At 38.5% G+C, this 20,460-nt stretch overlaps 1 protein-coding gene and 1 pseudogene across 1 annotated transcript; both read left to right on the top strand.

The window, feature by feature from the left end:
- The first annotated feature begins 2,209 nt into the window (after positions 1-2,209).
- Positions 2,210-3,142, top strand: LOC119537769 (annotated as a pseudogene).
- An 8,074-nt stretch (positions 3,143-11,216) lies between these two features.
- Positions 11,217-17,570, top strand: LOC119537044 (olfactory receptor 52H1-like). The gene is made up of 4 exons (XM_037839669.1): positions 11,217-12,138; positions 13,716-13,735; positions 16,909-17,055; positions 17,382-17,570. The coding sequence occupies exons 1-4, from the start codon at positions 11,217-11,219 to the stop codon at positions 17,568-17,570; spliced, it is 1,278 nt and encodes a 425-aa protein (XP_037695597.1).
- The last annotated feature ends 2,890 nt before the right edge of the window (positions 17,571-20,460 follow it).

Raw genomic sequence — 20,460 nt, forward strand, 5'->3', positions numbered from 1 at the left:
GGATGCATTACTGCATCTAAGAATTCTAAAATCAGATCTACATGTTTTATGTCTCTGTTGGCTGTAGTTAACAGACCACGCTCTTTCCAAATGATTCCGTGAGCATTCAGAACAGCAAAGGCACACCTCGATTCTGTGTACACGGTGACTCTCCGTCCTGCACTCAATTGTAGAGCTCTCAGAAGAGCAACGAGCTCTGCTTTCTGTGATGAAGTTCCTGGAGGTAGAGGCTTTGCCTCCAGTGTTTCTGTGAGGGTCCCCACTGAAAATCCTGTTCTCCATTTACCCTGGTCCATATAACTATTTCCGTCAGTAAATATTTCCAGATCTGGGTCAGTACATTATATACTTTTTAAGTGGAATTTTACTTTTTCTCATTTTCAGTTTTTAGACGTGCTTCCATTTGGTATAAATTTGTCTGAAATACAGTTGTCTATCCTTTTGTTTTACTTTTTTGGGGTTAGGATTTTTCAGAACTTTCTCATGTGAGCAACATGTAATTGGCTTTTATTTTGTAAGACTTTAAAAATATCTATGATTTTTTAAAAATGGAATTTGAACAGTCCACATTTATAATCATAAGTAATGTCATGGGTTTTATGCTGTGAACTTATTTTATGCTTTCAGTATTTTGTTTTCTTTATTTATTAATTTTATGTATTTTTTATGCAGATATGTATATGTGTTTTGCCTTATGTTCTACTGACATGATACAGAATTTTGTTATGTACATGGGAATCTAGGAAAATAGTCCTTGGGTTTGATTCCCGGGTATAACACTCCCTAGTTGTGTGACCTCAGGCAAGTTACTTAATTTCTCTGCCTCAGTTACTGCATCTTTAAAACGTGGATAATACTACCTGTCTTATGGAGTTGTTCAGAGGATTACAGTAGTTATTTCAATGCAAAGAGTTTTAGATTTGTAAAGTATGTGGAGGGTTTGCATAAAAAACCTTAGCTCCTGTTATAGAGTTTATGGGGTTTATTTGCTTTTAGCTTCACCTTTATTGGAATATATAAATTCTATTTTTAGCCCACTAGAGGTCATCTCTGTATTTATCAAAGACAGAGTTGAAGTAATTTTCTCAACTCTTAAAGAAAAATTTCCTCATTAAATCTAAAAAGGAAAAAAAAAAAAAAGAGTTCTTATTTTAGAGAGGAGAGAGTTTATTTGCTTTAAGCTTGACCCATTTATTGGAATATATAAATTCTATTGTTAGTTCACTAGAGGTCTTCTCTGAATTTATTAAAAACACAATTGAGGCAATTTTCTCTAGCCTTAAGCACAATTTCTTCAGAAAATCAAAAGTGTGGGCTGGAGGATGAGCCTCTTACCCTTCTCGTATGATTTTCCATGGTGGGGCATCAAACAGCACCATCTCAGACAGCATTCTGGTCTGCAAGCTCCAGGACTCTAAAGGGTAAGGAATGTGGGGACAGTGATTGTAATCGAGGTAGTGTTGGTGTGGTGCTGAACAAACTACAGTTACAGTAATACGTTTTTCCTTATACCCTTTTCTGTACACTCTACCTTTTCTGAATTCATGGCATCAAGTAATGTGTTGAGGCAGCCACCGGGTGTGAGACAGCAGTGTAAAAGAGAATTGGCTGTGGAATCTGAAGATCCTGGCTGGACACTTACTAAAGGTGAGATTTAATATGAGATTACCTCTGAAAGCTTCAGTTTCTGCTAAAAGGAGAAAGTGGATTAAAACACATGTCTCATCAGATTGTTTAAATAAGATAATATGTTTTCAGAGGCCTGCCCTTTGTAGTACTCTGTAATTGTTAATTATCTCCTGATTTTCCCAATTTTGTCCCACTTTTCTTAGGTTATATCTCTACATATGATTAGATTAGTTTTCTCTACACTCACATCTATGCAGCAACAAACGGCATTGACTAGGGGAGAACTCAGTCATTAAAATGGGAATAACATTTTATACAGTTTGGGAAAGATTCCGTAGTGACTTGGCGATTAGTACCAGGAGAATCAGGTCTAGTAAAGCTTTCCTGAAGACACAGGCATTTCTAAATTTCTAATAACAGCAATGAGAGGTTCTTTCCTGGCAGCAAGCAAAGGGAAGAACCTTCTCTGCAAAGGGGGTGTTGGGGTTGAGGAGTTGGAAGAAGAATTACAATACAATTTTCTGATGTTTATTATACACAATTTGCTTTTAGGACCCAGCAGCTATTCAACCAGGACTCAATGGCCATCTGTAACCTGAGCAGCTACCACACAGGGCCCTTTACCCTTTTGGGCATCCCGGGGTTAGAGCAGTATCACACCTGGATCAGCATCCCCTTCTGCTTTATCTATCTTGTGGACATTGTGGGCAACAGTGTCCTTCTCTACCTCATTACCATGGAGCACAGTCTTCATACACCCATGTTCTTTTTCCTTTCCATGCTGGTCACTACTGACCTCATATTGTCTACCACATGTGTTCCCAAAACCCTTAGCATCTTCTGGCTTGGTCCCCAGGAAATCAGTTTTCCTGGGTGTCTTACACAGTTATTCTTCCTGCACTACAGCTTTGTCTTGGACTTGGCTATACTGATGGCCATGGCATTCAAATGCTTTGTGGCCATCTGCTCCCCTTTAAGGTATAGCACTATACTGACCCCCAGGAACATGTTCAAAATTGCTGTGGGAATCTGTTTCCGAAGTTTCTGTGTTTTTGTCCCATGTGTTTTCCTTGTGACTCGCCTACCATTCTGCAGGACACATCTTATCCCCCACACATATTGTGAGCACATAGGAGTTGCCCAGCTTGCATGTGCTGATATCTCCATCAATATCTGGTATGGTTTTTGTGTTCCCATCATGACAGTCATTGCAGATGTGATCTAAATTGCTGTCTCCTACATTCTCATCCTCCATGCTGTCTTTCACCTCCCCTCTCGAGAACCCCGCCAGAATGCTCTTGGCACATGTGGTTCCCATGTCTGTGTCATCCTCATGTTCTTCACCTTCCTTGCACATCGGTTTGGGAATAATATTCCACATAAATTTCCAATTATGTTTGCCAACCTCTATGTAGTTATCCCACCTGCCCTCAACCCTATTGTCTATGGAGTAAATACCAAACAGAGCTGAGACTAAGTCATTCTTCTGCTCTTTCCCAAGGGGTCCCAGTGACAGAGGCCTGTGATTTGGTGTCTGGGGACAAGTTCTAGCGTATGTTAGGTTAAAGACAAAAGCAGTACCCAGTGGCCCCAGACAAGGGGTGAACAAATATTTCCTAATTCAGCAGAACTGTGGTTTTGCTTTCTTTGTCATTTTAGGCAGGCATCTTCTCAGTCATTCCAATTATAGGGAAGTAAATTCAGAGCCTTGGAAAGAGTAAATGTTTTTTACTTCTATAAACTAAAACATTTTACAATTCTTCATGATTGCTCCAAGGGAATTTAAAACGTTTTAATGAAAACAATGAAATAATCAGCATCTCTTTTTCAATATAAATTGTCTGTAAAGGAATATAATTTTCTTTCAAATTTATACATCATGGTAACTTCTTTATTTATCAGAGTAACTCAGCAAATCAATAACATGATGACTCTGTGAGGTTCCGGACATTTAGTTTTGCAGTTCTTTTCCATTTCTGGGAGCAGAAAGTATAGGATCTGTCAAATACTAGGTACAGAACCAAAGTTTATAAAATAAATGAAAGGGATACAATGATGAATGTATTCAATTAAGAGTTCAGGTGTTTGTTTTGGACAAAGGAAGAAAGTAATGAAGAAACCCAAAACTAATTTTTCACTTGATCCTGAGAAAGTCAAATTATATTTAAGTGGCTGGAATCCCCAAAAGTTAAAGAAAAGAAGGAAGGCTAAATTCCTTTGTCCAATGAGAAGATGGAAAACAGTATACAGAGTTAGAATTGTATTTGAGATTCAACCAGTTAAAGCACTCGTGGTCTGAAATTTTTTCTTCTTGTTCATCTTAATAGAGATGAAGTCCTATGCTAAAATTTATTCCATTTGTACTTATTTTTATAATTTTCAAACCAATATGCCTAACTTGGATAGAGTGAATCATTCACTCATTCACTCATTCAAACAATTTAGGTGTTTGCTAAGTGTCAGTGATAGCTGATATCTAATTTTGCCTCACATCTAATATGTCCTCAAAGCCTATTGCTTCTTCCTGAAGAGCCTCTTAGATTCAGAAATCCAGTGTACTCCACTCCTCATGTCTCACCACATTAGTCCAAACACCCATTTCTTTCCACTAGAATCAAAATAACAGAGTTCTACATGGTCTCTCTAGCTCTAGTCTTGTCTCCCACCCCATGCACATGTCCCTGGATTTATATTTCTACAGTAACTCTTCATGTATAATGTTTATAGGAAAGGTATTCCCTTGGACACAGAGGCTCAAGGCTGAATCTATATTTTACCTCTTTCTGAGTGACAGCAGGCATGTAATGAATTTCCACAATTATTTAATGTATTTTAACTACCATAAATAAAAGTACTATAAATAAAAGTGATAGAGAAAGTAGACAAAAAGGAAACCAGGGATAATGACTTTTTAAAAAATATTATGATGAAAAATAGGCTAATGCTTTTTGTTATTACATGTGGGCCAGGAATTAGATTCCTACCTGTGTTGCAGTCTATTTGAAGAGGTAAGGAACATCATTTACACAGTTCACGATGCCTATAAATTAGAATCCAGTCAATTGTTCAGAGAAGGAAAAATATTTCTGATATGAGGAAGAGAAAGAGATTTTTGGGAACTGCTATGAAAAATGATGCTGAATGATGTAATTCACCACGTTGTTACACAATATATACTTTCATGGGTACTTTAGTCCCTTATGTCTCAGCATAAACCAGGGGAACCCCCTAAACTTCCATTCAATAGAAGCTAATCATTCTGTTGGGGAAGCCAATAAGAGGCTAATCTCTTCATGTCTGTATTCACCCAAGTGTGTTCAGAGTACTAGGTAGACTCCAGCAATCTTCATTCATTACTCAACGATGGTTTCCAAATATTTGAAAAACATTTTCTAGGTTCCAAACACTGCGTTAAGTACTTTCTGTTCCATGTGGAACAAAACAGACATGGCCCTTTTCTTTGTGGAGTTTGTAGTCTAGTGAGGGAGGCAGCCAGGGAAGGATGCAGGAGCAATCATGAAAATATATACATGAACATTTAATTGTAGTTTGTGTTAAGTTTATGACAGAGCTAGGAATAGGTGAAATAAACAAAACAAAGAAATTAACAGAACAGTGCTCTCAGAGAGAGCCCATCAGAGGAAAACAGCTTTAAATTAGGTGTGTCTCCCTGAAAGAAATTATATTTTCTCTAGGAAAGATGGGAATAATGAACATGAATCAGTCAAGTGCAGTGGGGTGCCCATGATGTAGGCAAAGACACAATTTTAAAAAAAGGCTCAATGCATTAAAGAAACTGGAGAACAGTGTTGTGGCAGGGTGAGTTTATGTAGAAGGAACAGCAAAAAGTGAGCTTTCAGAAGGCTGAAGAATCCAGATCATTTCATGGAGTTTGTTTAATATTCTAAGATCAATGGGAAGCTGTGAAGGAATTTTCTTCTGTTCAGATGTTCTTTCCATTGTGAAAGTGGTATATTGAAGACTTCAACTATTATTGTTGAGGTGTTTATTTCTCCCTTAGTTTTGTCAATGTTTGCCTCATGTATTTAGAGGTGTAAAAATACACTGTGGAGGTTGTAAATGCAGATTCTGGGGCCCCACTCTGAAAGAGGATATTATAATGCCTTGGAGCTGGCCACATCATCTTTGTTTTAATAGGCACTCTCAGTTGTTATGATTTAGGTGGTAATGGATTGAAGATGGAAAATCATGATCTACACTATGATCAGGATTTTTACATGCACTGTCCCACTTCATTTGTCAATTCTTACGATAATCTTGTGAAGCAGGAACAAATATTATCACCTTTTCATGGACATTAGTTAACCTGCTGGAAGTCCATTATCTGGTGTATTAGTCAGAGTTATCTAGGGAATCAGAACTGACAGGAGATATACATAAATATTATAAAATTTGGAGATGCATGAGTCCAAATTCCGTAGCTCAGGTCACAAGCTGGAAACTCCAATGAAGGTTTTCCCCAAATTCCCCCGGAGAAGCTGGCCTGCTGAAACACAGATGAAAACTCTCTCTTCTGACCATTGAAGTCATTAGTTCTCCTTTTAAAGCCTCCAACTGAATGGAGAAATGTCTCATTGCTGAAGGCAATCTTCTCAGTTGATTGAAGATGTAATCAGTCATAGGTGCTGTGGTTGTTTGAAACTGTATGTACCACAGAAGACAGCCTGTTCTTTTCATCCATTCATGTGGGTGTAGACCTACTGTAGGTGGGAACTTATCATTATTTTAGTTGAGGCCTACAGAAGGGTGTATTTTAATTCTCTTACCAGGGTCTTTTATAAAAGGGTAAAAGAGACAAAAGCTTATAGAGAAAAACCCTGGAGAAGTTAAGAGAGGACCCACAGAAAACAGAGAGGAAACCACTGAAGCCAGAACCTAAAAGCAATGAAACCTGGGAGAAAAGGACCAGCAGATGCTGGCTGTGTGCCTTCTCAAGTGACAAAAGTATCCTGGATGCTGGATGTCTGGCTCCAGAATCCAGATATCATCCTGTTGATGCTTTGAGTTGGGCATTTTCATGGCCTAAGAACTATAAAGTGTAAGCTAGTAAGTCCCCATTATGAAATCTAACCTCTTTCTGGTATATTGCATTCTGGCAGCTTTAGCAAACCAAAACAGATATAATCAATTTACAGAAGATTCAAGTCCTTGAAATGTCCTCACAGTAACAGTTAGGCCAGTGCTTCTTTGACCAACAATTGGGCACCATTACCTGGCCACATTGACACATGAACCTAACCACCACATCCACCCTTTGTCAACTTGGCAGCTATACACGTCACCTCAAACCATGCTTAATCTCCAAATAAAAGGAAAATAACAGAATTTTTTTTGCATGACAATACTCAACTGCCCTGCCTACAATCAGAAATACACTAAATCTCTCCAGAATAGGGTACAAGTCCTTGGGTAATATTCACTGTTAAACTTGATACCCTGTAGCTTAAATACTATGAGGTGAACTAACACAAATTATGTCATATGATAAGGGGATTGATAGAGAAGAAAACAGAGCTATTTGTTTTATGTACAAATACAAACATACTCTTCACAAAACAAAGAAGAAATATTCATACCATTATAGCCCTTATTTCTGTAACCGGTCACATGGGCACAGTTTGCATTTATCACCACCTTCTTCCACTATCCATTCCATGTTACCTTTACCCTCAGCAACCACCTCAGCTGGTTGTAGTTTTTTGCCTGGTGAGGTGACCCAAACCTTCATTCCTGAACTTTCTGGGCCATTGGTAGTCCTGCCTGGATTGGGTTGTAGTTTCCATTGACTTTAATCAGAAAGTGTGGAAGTACATAGAGTTGACGTAGGAGATCACCTGTATTCCAGGAAAGCAATTCTTTGCCTCCATTTTGTAGCTGCAGTCATATTTCTCTTTGATGGTCAGACTCAGTCACCCCAGCCAGTTTCCCGGGATGCCAGCAGCCGGTCTTCAGAGTCCAGGTATCATCCTCTTGATACCTTGAGCTGGACATTTTCACAGCCTAAGAACTGTGAATTGTAAGTTAATAAATTCCTGCTGTACAAGCCAACCCACTTTCATATATTTCATTCCAGCAGCTTTACCAAACCAAAATATGTGGAAAGTCAGGAAATGAGTTTTGCCTAATTGTTCTGATAGGTGTGCTTATATGACTACACAGAGATTTGTATGTACACTCACAAGAGCATCAGTTCACATGTAAATGAACAAGTGAACTCACAGGCATGGGAAGAGTTAATAGAAACTACTTCAACTTCTTCCCTTGAGGGTGAGAAGAGAGGCCGTCAGGGTCTCCCGGGCCATAACTACCCACCTCTTCCTCACCTTGGGAAAAGCCCTGAAAATATAAATGTGGACACAGAATCAACCTCTCTATTAGTCCTTTCCTTTCCCTTCCACTCATTTCTTTGGTTGGTGTGTCTGCCCCTTTTACAGATGTGCATGTCTCTGTCAGCATAGTCTTCCTTCTTTCCCTTTGGACATATTCCCAAGAATAGGTGAGTATTGGCTGCTTAAAGGAGTTTGGTTAGTGCTAAGTCTTGGAGAGAAACAGGGAGTGTATGGGAAGATCAGTATTTCATTTTCTAGTGGCCTTGGCATGGACGCTATAACTTCCTTTCTTGAGCAACTCCTATTTATTTGATGAAGTCATGGTCTCCAGTGCATGAGTATATCCTCCCTTGAACAGACACCAAAAGAATAGAAGAGATTGGCAGTTATACCACTGGGTCAAGAATGACCATGGCTAGTGTTTTACAGTTAACATATTTGACTGGCATGTGACAAGGCACATAACCCTAACCTCAGTGGTGGAATAAATCGGTGTATTTATGTGTATGTCCAGGGGTGCTTTTGTTAGTTTTCATACATCTAAAAGTGCCTGTATGTTCTCTTCTTCACCATGTGATCTGACTGCTAATGAGTATAGTGATGATATAAAATGTAATCCAGTAACAAGCAGTAGCACTTATACTATGCTCGCTATGTGTCACGAACTGCACTAAGGAGTAAACTTGGGTGTGTCTTATTTTGTCTTAATAACAACTGTAGGAATCAGGGATAATATGTCTTTTTCATCAATGAAGAACCCGAGCATTAGATAGGTCAAGTATGTTGCCCAAGTTTTCACAGCCTGTATATCATGGAGCTAGAATTAAATTCCTATGTTTCTGTCTCCAAAGGAGGTTGTCTGCACTAATACATTATTCTTGCACTCCATGGACCCCTGTGTGTGTCTGAATGTGTGTATATGTGTACATCTGCCATAATACTTCATCACATCCCATAAAATCAACACTAATTCCCCCATAAGTTCTATTGCTAAGTTCATATCTAAATCTCCCCAGTTATTTATTAATTATCTTCCATACATAGTTTTTTGTAAACAAAATCCAATTAAGGACCACATTGCTTTTGATTTTGAGTTCTCTTAGGTTTATTTAAATCTAGAAAGGTATTTCCTTCCTGCCCATCTCCTCCTTTTTAATGACTTATAGAAAAGACCAGACTGCATGTCTTGTGGTTTGTCCCATGTTGTGGATTTGTTGATTGCAGAGTGACATAGCTGGGAGTGAACTTCCTACATGCATGTCAAAGTGTGTTTGTGAATGCTTTTGGATGATGTATAAATATCTGTTGTGTTTGAGTGCATGGAAATATATAACTTAGAGAAGAACTCCCCCCTCCACCATATTTATGAATAAAGGATAATCTCAGGCAAACCAGGAATATGTGCTTCAAACCACATGGTTTCAGGATGCTGATACTGTGTACTGTTGCATGTGACTAGCACAGGAAAGGGGTTTTCACATGAAGGCTGTACAGCTTAAACATGTTTCTAATGCTGGCAAGAGGGGAGTTCTAGGCTCGTCACCAGAGAAGAGAATTGTAGTGAAGAGAGAACTGTGGTGAAGGTGTCTGAGCTGGAGAACACCAATTCTTAGCAGACGTGGAGGCTGGTCTACGACAACTGTCTGAACTCTGGACTGTGTCTGCAGAACCTCGAATGTGATCTATGAAGACACTCTAGAAGAGGGTTTTCATTACTATTGCTGGAAGAAAATTGCTTTTACTTATAGGTAAGGGGAGCGTCCCAAAGAAAAAGTGATATCCTGTTTCTCTTCTGCCAAATTCTGGAAAGAGGAGAAACTTAGCCTTGGCCTGGAAGATGGAAGGGATTGTGAGCTGAGTTCTTACCAAAGAAAGAAGTAAAAAGGGGTTAGGGGGAAGTTTGAACATGATTACTAACCTTGTCAAATTAAGAATCTGAAGGATATAGATATCACACATCTCATCTTAGGACTGATAATAGGTGTTCCTTGCCTTGTTGTATTGTTATATGTAGAGTAAAATTAGCTTTCTGTGTATGTACAATAAGGGATTACTAGAAAATAGAGAGGGTTTATGACCTATTATTTAAAGGAGAAACTCCATGAGGAAGGGTTTTGGGAATTTACAAATGTGTGGCATTTCCAGAATGCATACATGAAATCTTTGTGTTCTCTGTCTTCTGTGCATGCTGAGTGTGTATGTGCATGTGTGTGTGTCTGTATGTGTGTGTGGGACAGAGAGGGAGAGAGAGTTAGAGAGAGAGAGAAACTGGTTTGGTGATTTTTTTTCTGTAAGATTATGTGTAGGGCAATATATGAGTGTAAAATTTATTAAAGAATGTAAGCATGCATAAGGGTATATCCAAATAGAAATTATCATATTTATAGGTAACTGAGATAGTATGTTTCTTTGGGTTTGGTGGCTATGTATGATACCATCTGCTCATAAAAACAAACTCCTTTTGTTCAGAAATCTTGACCAATAATGTTACTAAATCAAAAGTGTTAGGATATTATGAAAATGTAATCTAGGGTGCTGGAAATTGTTCCTTTGGAAGAACAAAGGAACATGATCCTCAGCTCTTGAGGACTTTTCTAATTTGTGTTTGAGTTACGAGTGGTACCAAAAACAGTATAGGAATTCAGTGAGGGTTTGTTGAATGGAATTCAATTTTGGGTGGTAAAAGGAGCATTGAGCTCACAACTATAAAGCCACAGTCATCTAGTAGCCTTGGAAGGAAGGAGTAGTTGCCCTGGGTCAGTGATGCATATTCCACTATAACAGAGCAAGCCAATCTTAAAGAATTATGCTTGTAAAGGCATGTAAATTATAAGTCATATATCCATGCAAAAGTATTTTCTGTAATCTGTTAACTTGTGTCAGTGGAGACTGTAATGGAAAGGGTGATTGAAGACAGTCTGGAAGGCTTCCTTATGTTTCAGTGAAGAACAGGGGCGTTGGTCAGATGAGAGAAGAGGTTCTCTTTATGTAGAGTGTCGACCATTCTTCCTGATGTGCCTGGACCAATCCCGGTTTACATGTGTTGCCTGCTATCATTATTGATCTCAGTTGTGTCTCACTCTCAGATGTACCCAGCTTTAACTAATTTTATCATAGCCCTGTTTTAGGTGTCAATAATGTTGAGTGTTTGGAAATGAGTCTGTCATCACATGACACTAACTAGCTTTTATCATTCTTTGTCCTCAGGGCCTGGACCTTGTGCTTTCCCAGTTTGCAATGATCATTTTCAACCTGAGCAGTTACAACTCAGGTCCTTTCCTTCTGGTGGGGATCCCAGGCTTGGAGCAGTTTCATGTGTGGATTGGGATTCCCTTCTGTGCCATCTACATTGTGGCTCTTGTGGGAAACTGCATCCTTCTCTCCCTCATTGCAGTGGAGCGCAGCCTGCATGAACCCATGTTCTTCTTTCTCTCCATGCTGGCCACAACTGATCTCATCTTGTCCACAGCCGGGATGCCGAAAACACTCAGTATCTTTTGGCGTGGGGGTCAAGAAATCACTTTTGCAGGGTGCCTTACACAAATGTTCTTCATTCATTACAGTTTTGTTTTGGACTCAGCCATCCTGATGTCCATGGCATTTGATCGTTATGTGGCCATCTGTTCTCCCTTGAGATATACTAGCATCTTGACCCCCAAGAGCATCACCAAGATTGTTGTGGCCATTTGTTTCCGAAGCTTCTGCATCATCCTGCCAGTTGTATTCCTGCTGACTCGTCTGCCTTTCTGCAGGACACACATCATCCCCCACACATACTGTGAGCACATAGGAGTTGCCAGACTTGCCTGTGCCGATATCTCCATCAACATCTGGTATGGCTTTTGTGTTCCCATTATGACAGTCCTCTCAGATGTCATTCTCATTGCCATTTCCTATATCTTCATCCTTTGTGCTGTCTTTCATCTCCCCTCTCGAGAGGCCCGCCAGAAAGCCCTTGGCACCTGTGGCTCCCATGTCTGTGTCATCCTCATGTTCTATATCCCTGGATTTTTCACCATCCTTGCCCATCGGTTTGGACATGATGTCTCCCGCAGTTTCCACATTATGTTTGCTAACCTTTACATTGTTATCCCACCTGCACTCAACCCCATTGTCTATGGAGTAAAGACCAAGCAGATCAGGGATAAGGTCATGCTTTTGTTTTCTATGAAGAATCCAGGTTGATGGTCCACTGGGCAATGGAAAGAGTAGAATAAATTCATGGTATATATAAATGTAGGAAAAAACCCTTAAATGCTATTTATAGCAAGAACCGCTTATAGCTGCTTTTGTGTACCAGGAAAGTTATATAATCTATATGAGGTAGTTTCATGGATTCAAAAAAAAAAATCCTTCGTGACTTCTTTGCTTGTGGAACATGGAATTTCACTAGATGTAGAGCAGAAGAAGGGGGTGAAGGCAAATAGTTTGAATTATTTTAAATGGAAGAAACAGTAAGAATTTGGAAATTGGGGATTTGCAGTTAGGATAAGAGAAAAGATGTCTGAGTTGAAACAGAGAGAAACTGAAGAAGAGAGACAAAATAAACAGATCAGTGTGAAAATTCTCATTTGGCGGTTAGGAGATAGAGATATTTACCATAATATTCAGTTGTAATTATTGTCCATTTTATGATTTGCTCTAATTCCTTTTAAATATCTCAACCCCACTAAAACTTTCAACACAAGTCTGCTCTAAGCAATGGGTTCTAATAATAGCACTATAATGGGAATGAGAGAAGTAGGATATTGATCTATTCTAGGGTTGTTGGTAGTAGAGCTGGGAAAGAGGAGCAGCTGCTGTGCTCCAGGCTGCATTAGAGGGGTAAAATGCAGAGTTAGGGTCCTGGAGATCATAACCTCTGAAAATAGTTGATCCCAGTAAAGACCTGGACTTCCCACGGCTCATACGTGTAACATCAAGCTAATTCCTTTGGATACTAAAGTAAAAATTTAGCTTCATTGATTGGAGGACATGGGGAACTCTTGTGTACAGGCCACATTTACTTGATTGTAAGAGAGAATCCATTAGTAGACCCATTTTGGCAGTAGAGGTCGGGGTTGAGGAGGGGAACAATACAATAAAATTACAGATGCATTTTAAGTTGCATCTAAATTTCATAAGCATTAGAAATGAGAAAATACAATATGTCGTGAATGATTTGGGATCCTAGAAGCATAATAAAACAATATTATGAATTTTGAATTCATCCAGTCCAGTGGGTTTTTTTTAATATGCTATTTTTTTTTTAAATTAGAGAAGTGGTAGATTTATAGGAAAATCATGTGTAAAATACAGGGTTCCCATAAACCACCGTATTATTATCACCTTGCATTAGTGTGGTACATTTGTTACTATTGATGAAGGGACATTTTTTATAATTGTACTATTAACTATAGTCCATGGTTTACATTTGGGTTCACTTTTTTATTGTAAAGTCCTAAGGAGTTTTAAAAATTTTCATTTCAGTAACATGTATGCCACCTAGAATTTCCCCCTTTTAACCACATTCAAATATATAATTCAGTGCTATTAAATTTCATTCACCATGCTGCTCACATAATGTTATGTTTTAACAAGTCCTTTAGGTGATTCTAACATCCACTGAAGTTTGAGAACCATTTATCTAGTCCAGTACTACATTTGTTTTTTTTAATTTTTTTATTAGAGAAGTTGTGGATTTACAGAGCAATCATGAATAAAATACCAGTTTTCCATATAACACCCCACCACCAACACTTGCATCAGTGTGGAAAATTTGTTACAATTGATGCTAGTACTTTTTTTATAATTATATTTTTTTAACAGTAGTTACATTCATTACAATTGATGAAAGATTATTAAAGTAATACTATCAACTATTGTCCATAGTTTATGTAGGGGTATTTTCCCCCATTTCCCCAACCTATTATTACTTTTTTTCATGCATGCCTTTATTTTACTACTCATCTACCTGTAACAGGATAAATGGGGTGTCAATCCAAAGGTTTTTGCAATCACACATTCACAAGATAAAAGGTATATAGTTATACAATCCTTATCAAAGATCAAGGCTACTGAATTACAGTTCAACATTTTCAGGTATCTCCTTCTGTCTGCTGAAATACATTAGAAACTAAAATGAAATAACTATAAATGAGTCAGTAGTTATAATCCTCTGTTAAATCCTAACTTCTTAGTTACACCTCCTCCCTCTAATTTGATTATTCTCTTAATCTTCAGGTATATCTTGGGCCATAATGACCATTCTAACTTCTTTGTGCTGAAAGGGGGTGTTGACATTATGGAGTAGAGAAATTAAATTGGTTGGTGTTCTTGGAGAGACTGCTATCCCTGGGTTTCAGGGTTTGTCTGGCATAGGAACTATCTGGAGGCATTAAGTTTCTCAAAAAATAAACTTAATAAATAAAACTTTTGTAGAGTCTTAGACAGAGCCCAGGGTATGATTTAGGGTTTTCAGGAATACTGTTGATTGGTGCTTGACATAATGTGGCAATTTGCAATATCCATCTGAAGCTTGCATAAGAGTAACCTCCAGAATGATCTCTTTACTCTATTTGAAATCTCTTAGCCACTGAAATTTTATTTTGTTTCATTCCTCTTCCCCCTTTGGGTCAAGCAGGCATTGTCAATCCCATGATGCCAGGACCAGGATCATCTCTGGGAGTCCAACATTGCAAGGGAGATTTATCCCCCCCAGAGTCATGTCTGACGTAGAGGGGAGGGTACTGAGTTATATTGCAGAGTTTGGCTTAGAGAGAGAGGCCACATCTGAGCAACAAAGGATGTTCTCTGGGGGGACTCTTAGACATAATTATAAATAAGGTTAGGTTCACCATTACATAAATATTTCTCATAACTGCAAGCCTCGAGATTGAGGGCTTGGTTTATTAAATTGGGAGTTCTTAATGCTTGCGAGAATATCAGGAATTCGCCAGGTAGGGAAGTTTAATAGTTCCACATATTTTTCTCCAGTCCCTCAAGGGACTTTGAAAATACTTTTTTATTTTCTGCTTAAAATACTCTGGCATGTATCAGAGTATTGCATCAACCTGTACAAAAGAACAAGATCTCATTTCATATTCTAGGTTCCATGTAATTAGGTTGTTTAAATAAACTGACCAGACAGGTTAAATTAGTGTGCTACAGAGAATTTAAATTTTGGAAAAAATAGATCTCCTTTGGTCTCACACAGATGTTGAAGTTTTAACAGACAGACAGTATCATATACCATACAATAGTTGTTGTTTTGTTTCTGGCTTATTTTGCTCAACTAATGTCCTCAAGGTTCATTCACCTCGTTGCATACCTCACGACTTCATTCTTTTCTGTAGCCGCACAATAGTCCATCATATTTATACACTACAGTTTCCTCTCTGTTCATTGGTCAATGTACCCTCTGGCCAACTCAATCCATTGGCAATAGTGAACAATGCCACCCTAAACACCTGTGTGCTAATGTCTACTCGTGTCCCTGCCTTCAGTTCTTCCGGGCCTGTGCCTAGTAATGACATTACAGGATAGCATGGCACTCCACACCCAGCTTCCTGAGGAACCATCACACTGCCCTCCAGAGGGGCTGCACAATTCTACTTTCCCATCAACAGTGTATAGGTATACCTCTTTCTCCATATCTCCTCCAGCACTTGTAGTTTTCTGTTTTTATATATTTGTATATTTAATATATATATTTAAACAGTTTTATTTATACACCATACAATCTATCCTAAGTGTACAATGAATGGCTCCTGGCATAATCACATAGTTATGCATTCACCACCACAGTCTATATGAGAACGTTCCCATTTCTTCCAAAAATAAAGATGGAAAAGGAAAGAAAGTAATTAAAATTCTTATAACCCTTCCTTATATCCCCGTTATTTACATTTAGCTTTGGTGTATTGCCTTTGTTTCAATTAATGAAAGAATATTACAGTGTTACTCCTAACTGTAGACCTTAATTTCTTTAATTGTATTTTTTCCATATACCTTTCCCTTTTTAACACCTTGTAATAGTGACACACATTGCTCTCATTCATGTAAAAGCTCTTATATTTGTACAATTAACCATCATTGTCCACTCAAGGCTTCAGTTCCTTTTACAGTTCCAGTTTTTATCCTCTAGCTTGCCTTCTGGTGAAATACATGAGTCTAGCCTTACTATTTTCAACGATATTCACTCTCAGCTTTGTTAAATTGTACAATATTGTGATACCATCATACAGAATTGTGCTAACCGTTTCTGAACCTTTACAATCAATCTTATTGAAAATTCTGTACACCTTAAGCATCGATTGCCCAATTTCTACCCTCTCTCTATCTCCTGGTAACCTGTGTTCTCAACTTTAACTCTCAGAGTATGCTCATTGTAGTTAGTTCATATTAGTGAGACCATACAGTATTTGTTTGTTTCTGGCTTATTTCGCTCAACTTGTCCTGAAGGTTCATCCATGTTGTTGCATGCATCATGACTCTGTTCCATCTTAAATTGCATAATATTCAACCATATGTATATACCACAATTTGTTTATCTGCTCGTCAGTTGATGGACTTTTGGGCTGTTTCCATCTATTGGCCATCGTGAATGATGCTGCTATAAATATTGGTGTGTAAATATTGTTCGTATCCCTGCTTTCAGTTCTTCTGAGTATAAACCTAGTAATGGGATTGCTAGATTGTATGGCAATTCTGTACTTAGCTTGAGGAACCACAAAACTGCCTTCCAGAGTGACTGCATCATTCTGCATTCCCACCAACAGTGAATAAGTGTACCTATTGCTCCTTGTCCTCTCCAGGACTTGTAGTTTTCTGTTTTTATTTTTTGTTAATGGCCATTCTGGTAGGTGTGAGATGATATCTCATTGTGGTTTTGATTTGCATTTCCCTAATAGCTAATGAAGGTGAGCATTCTTCTGCTGCCATTCGCTAGAGCCCCTCAGAGCCCAGCACTGCTGCCTCAGAACCGAACACCGCTGTCTCCGGACCACCTCAGGCTCGGGGGGCGCCACGGCCACTGCTCCAGTGGACTTTTAAACATGCGCTAAGGAGCCACATTCTCCTTGAGATACATATCAAGGTGTGTGTGTATGAAGTTCCCTGTTGTTTTCTCTATACCAAAGCAGATCAACCTTTATCTAGTTTATATAGCAAGTGTCCACAGAAGAATTTATTTGAAAAATAGTGTTCTGACAAGAAATGTTTTTGAAAATCTTCCATTCATTTGATACTTATTTAGTATCTGCTACATTCTAAATGTCATTTAAACATTGATGATATCAGATTGCATTCAAGAAACTTCCTATTGGAGAGCCAGAAAAATAAATAAACTAATTAATTTAAAATAGTACAGAGCCTCTCGTGGGCAGTAGGAGACTGACAGTGGTGGAATCGCACGTTACCCAGGAGCCAATTAAGAAGGAACCCGAGAAGCCAATCGACCAGGAGAAGACATGTCTGCTGCTGCTGTGGGTCTTCACCATCAATAACGGCGGCCACCACTGGATGAATGAGTTCTCCCATGGAAATGTGCCTTCCAGCGAGCTGCAGAGCTACACTTGGATGGATGCAACCTTCAAAGAATTGACTAGTTAAGTAAAAATTTACCGAGAGGCCAGAAAGAAGGGCACACACTTCAGTTTTGCAATTGTTTTTACTGATCTTAAAAGACCTGGCTATTGAGTTAAGGAGATTGGCAGCACCACGTATGGCAGAAAGGGGAATGATGATTCATGACCCCGCAGTCACAGAAGTTTCAAATAGAAGGTTGTTTGGATCTAGCGACCACCCTCCAAATAGAATACTACCTCCTTCTGGGCACATGAGACCATATTCAAGTTTTATTTGGTATTTCTTGAATGTATTTTTCAGTCAGTTATGTAAAATAAAATGACACATTCTTTTCCTCCCCTGATTATTGCCATTAAGGCTTTAAACTCTTAAGCACATTGTAATACATCTATTAATGTTCAAAAAAATTAAAATAAAATAAAATAGAATAAAACAGTAAAAGAAAATAAAATAAATAATAAAATAAAATAGTACAACCAATGAAAAAATGAAAGCAAATGTGGTGGTGGACCACAACTGGGCAAGGAGGACAATGGTTACAGGCCAGAAAATGCAAAGATCCTGGGCGTGAATCAGTTGGATACAAATGGAGGACAGAAAAGACCGAGGTGTGGTTAAAGTGAGTAAAGTGAGCTCAGGAAAATGATGGAGGAAGGCGGCAAGGTCAGATCCTGAGACTTGTCTTATCCAAGCCTTCTTTCGGGATGATGAAACGAAATCTCAGACAGTGAAAATGATTTGTGCAAGCAATCAGCAAGAAATTACAAATGTAGAGTAGGAAAATAATAGTCAAACTCCCAATTCAGTGCTATCCCCACTGAATATTGCCTCACTCTTGTGAAAACTGAATCCAGAGGCAGAAAAAAATCATCTAGGAATACAGAGCCAGTGTTTTTGTTTTTGCCTTTTTTTTTTTTTTTCTGTTGTGAACTGTAGTAGTCTTTAATTAAGCCACATCCAACTTAATGACAATTATACTTTCTGTGACACTTGGTAAAAACACTCACAGAAACCATAAAAGATGACCTCTTCTTTACTTCCAACTTGCTGAGAACACAGACTGGCCGAGAGCTGATGATTTAAAAGATTACGAAAGGAGTAATACATAAATGATTCTCAGCTGATATAATTTTAAAGTATATACTCCTTTCATCCTACTAGTCAGTGAAACCCATGATTACTCCCAGACATGTGTTAACAGCTCCCATGACAGCCAATTGGCCTAGAAACAACAACAAAGGAAAGCGCTGTCTCCTGGACTTTTGCCTTGTCCTCCTCCCACACCCTATCCTTGGCTCAGTGGTCTGCCATGATTTTTCTACCCTCCTTCCTCCAGACGAGTTCATTTATTTCTATGGCTTTAACTATGGTCTCTTTGCTGGTAACTCCAGCCCTTGGATTTTCTACATGACCTTCCTAATAAATTCCAGTGTCTGAGCTCCTGTAATATAGGTCAGCACTAAGATTAAAAGAAAAGTGCAGATGAATGTGATTTGTAGATTGTAAAATGCTATTCAAATATTAGCTGTTATATTGCTACTTTTACTAATTACTGCTGCCTTTAAGTCATCTCTGAATGGGTGACTCATTATCACCTCATGAGCTTATCATTGTCCTTTAAAATCCTCCATCCTCTTTTCTGATCTTGTCAGGGACAGCTTGGGAGGAGAACACAGGCAGAAAAAGTTGTAATCTTCCCTCAAGATCAGATTTCACTACCCTAGCTGCCAGTGGCTCCTTCTGGTAAGGCTGGCTATAAATACTCTGTTCTCATTTAGACCGTGAATGAAGTTACATGTTCTGGTTTTGATTCAAAAGGAATTCTTATACAAAAATTGCCAGTTAACTTTCCCACACATAAACTGACTTCTATCCCACACCCTATTGTGCAAATTCTCCATCTCTTATACCAGATAATAAGACCCTATAAATAGGGGAATATGATTTATCTTCCTATCCCAAGAGTTTAGTATAATATACTGCAATTACTAATATCAATGAATATGTACCTAATAGTCTCCTCCCACATTTTCCATATATAACCCTATTTAGTTCTTTTGGATTTTGCTTCCTGTTGCTTCTTGGACTTTTGGCTTTGCTCGCTACCCATCCCATTTGTATCACCTTAGTCCAGGCACTTGCGATTTGTACCTAGACTGGACATTTCACATATGCTCCATGTTACCTGCAATGATAATTGGATGTAGTTTTTGTGTTCAGAAAAATAATGAGGCTATGTTAGTGGTTGTCAAGAAAAAGTAATGGATAGATTTGCAATGTCTGTCTGAAAGAGAGAAAGGAGTCTGTTGGAGGCTTTTATGTCTTCTAGCTGCCATTTGGAACTAAGGTTATTAAGATCTATTTACAAATTATCTACCTACCATAGTTTCCATCCAATAACATTCTCAAAGCAGCTGTTATATGAAAGAAAATGAATGCAAACTTGGAGTAGATATATGGAGTTGTTCCACTTGCTGCTTACAATCAAGACCTTAGCAAGGTCATAAGCGTAGGGAAGTGTGGAATTTAGTTAGTCCCCTAGAGCAACTAGTAAATAGCCAGGAACAACTAGAAAATAGTCTGGAACAACTGATGGGGGGACATCCATGATCGGACAACATTGTCGACAAGTCAGGAATGAGTGGAAGCTGAGACTGCAGCATAGAACTGGACAAGAGATAAGGGTTATTCAGCGAAAAGCAAGAAGGATGAAAAGAAAGAGTAATGCTCTGGAATTCCATAAGAAAATCTGGATGTTGTGGATAAAACTCTCCATCTTCTGGGTCCATTCTTAGTCCTGTCATGACCTCACAAATACCCTTACCCTCACTCCAAATCCCTTCATCACACTATCTGTCCTAAAACCAATGGGATTAATATAACTGTTTGAAGTTTATGTCAGACACAAGAGACC

This window comes from Choloepus didactylus, chromosome 6 (genome assembly GCF_015220235.1).
Source record: "Choloepus didactylus isolate mChoDid1 chromosome 6, mChoDid1.pri, whole genome shotgun sequence".
Taxonomy (NCBI): Eukaryota; Metazoa; Chordata; class Mammalia; order Pilosa; family Megalonychidae; genus Choloepus; species Choloepus didactylus.

Bases quoted from the DNA above. Each gene is read 5' to 3' on its own strand.
- LOC119537044 (XM_037839669.1), top strand. From the start codon at position 11,217: ATGATCATTTTCAACCTGAGCAGTTACAACTCAGGTCCTTTCCTTCTG. The intron at 13,736-16,908 runs ATTTGTTACAAT...GCCATTCGCTAG, and splicing joins CACTTGCATCAGTGTGGAAA to AGCCCCTCAGAGCCCAGCAC. The intron at 17,056-17,381 runs GTGTGTGTGTAT...CACGTTACCCAG, and splicing joins TCCTTGAGATACATATCAAG to GAGCCAATTAAGAAGGAACC.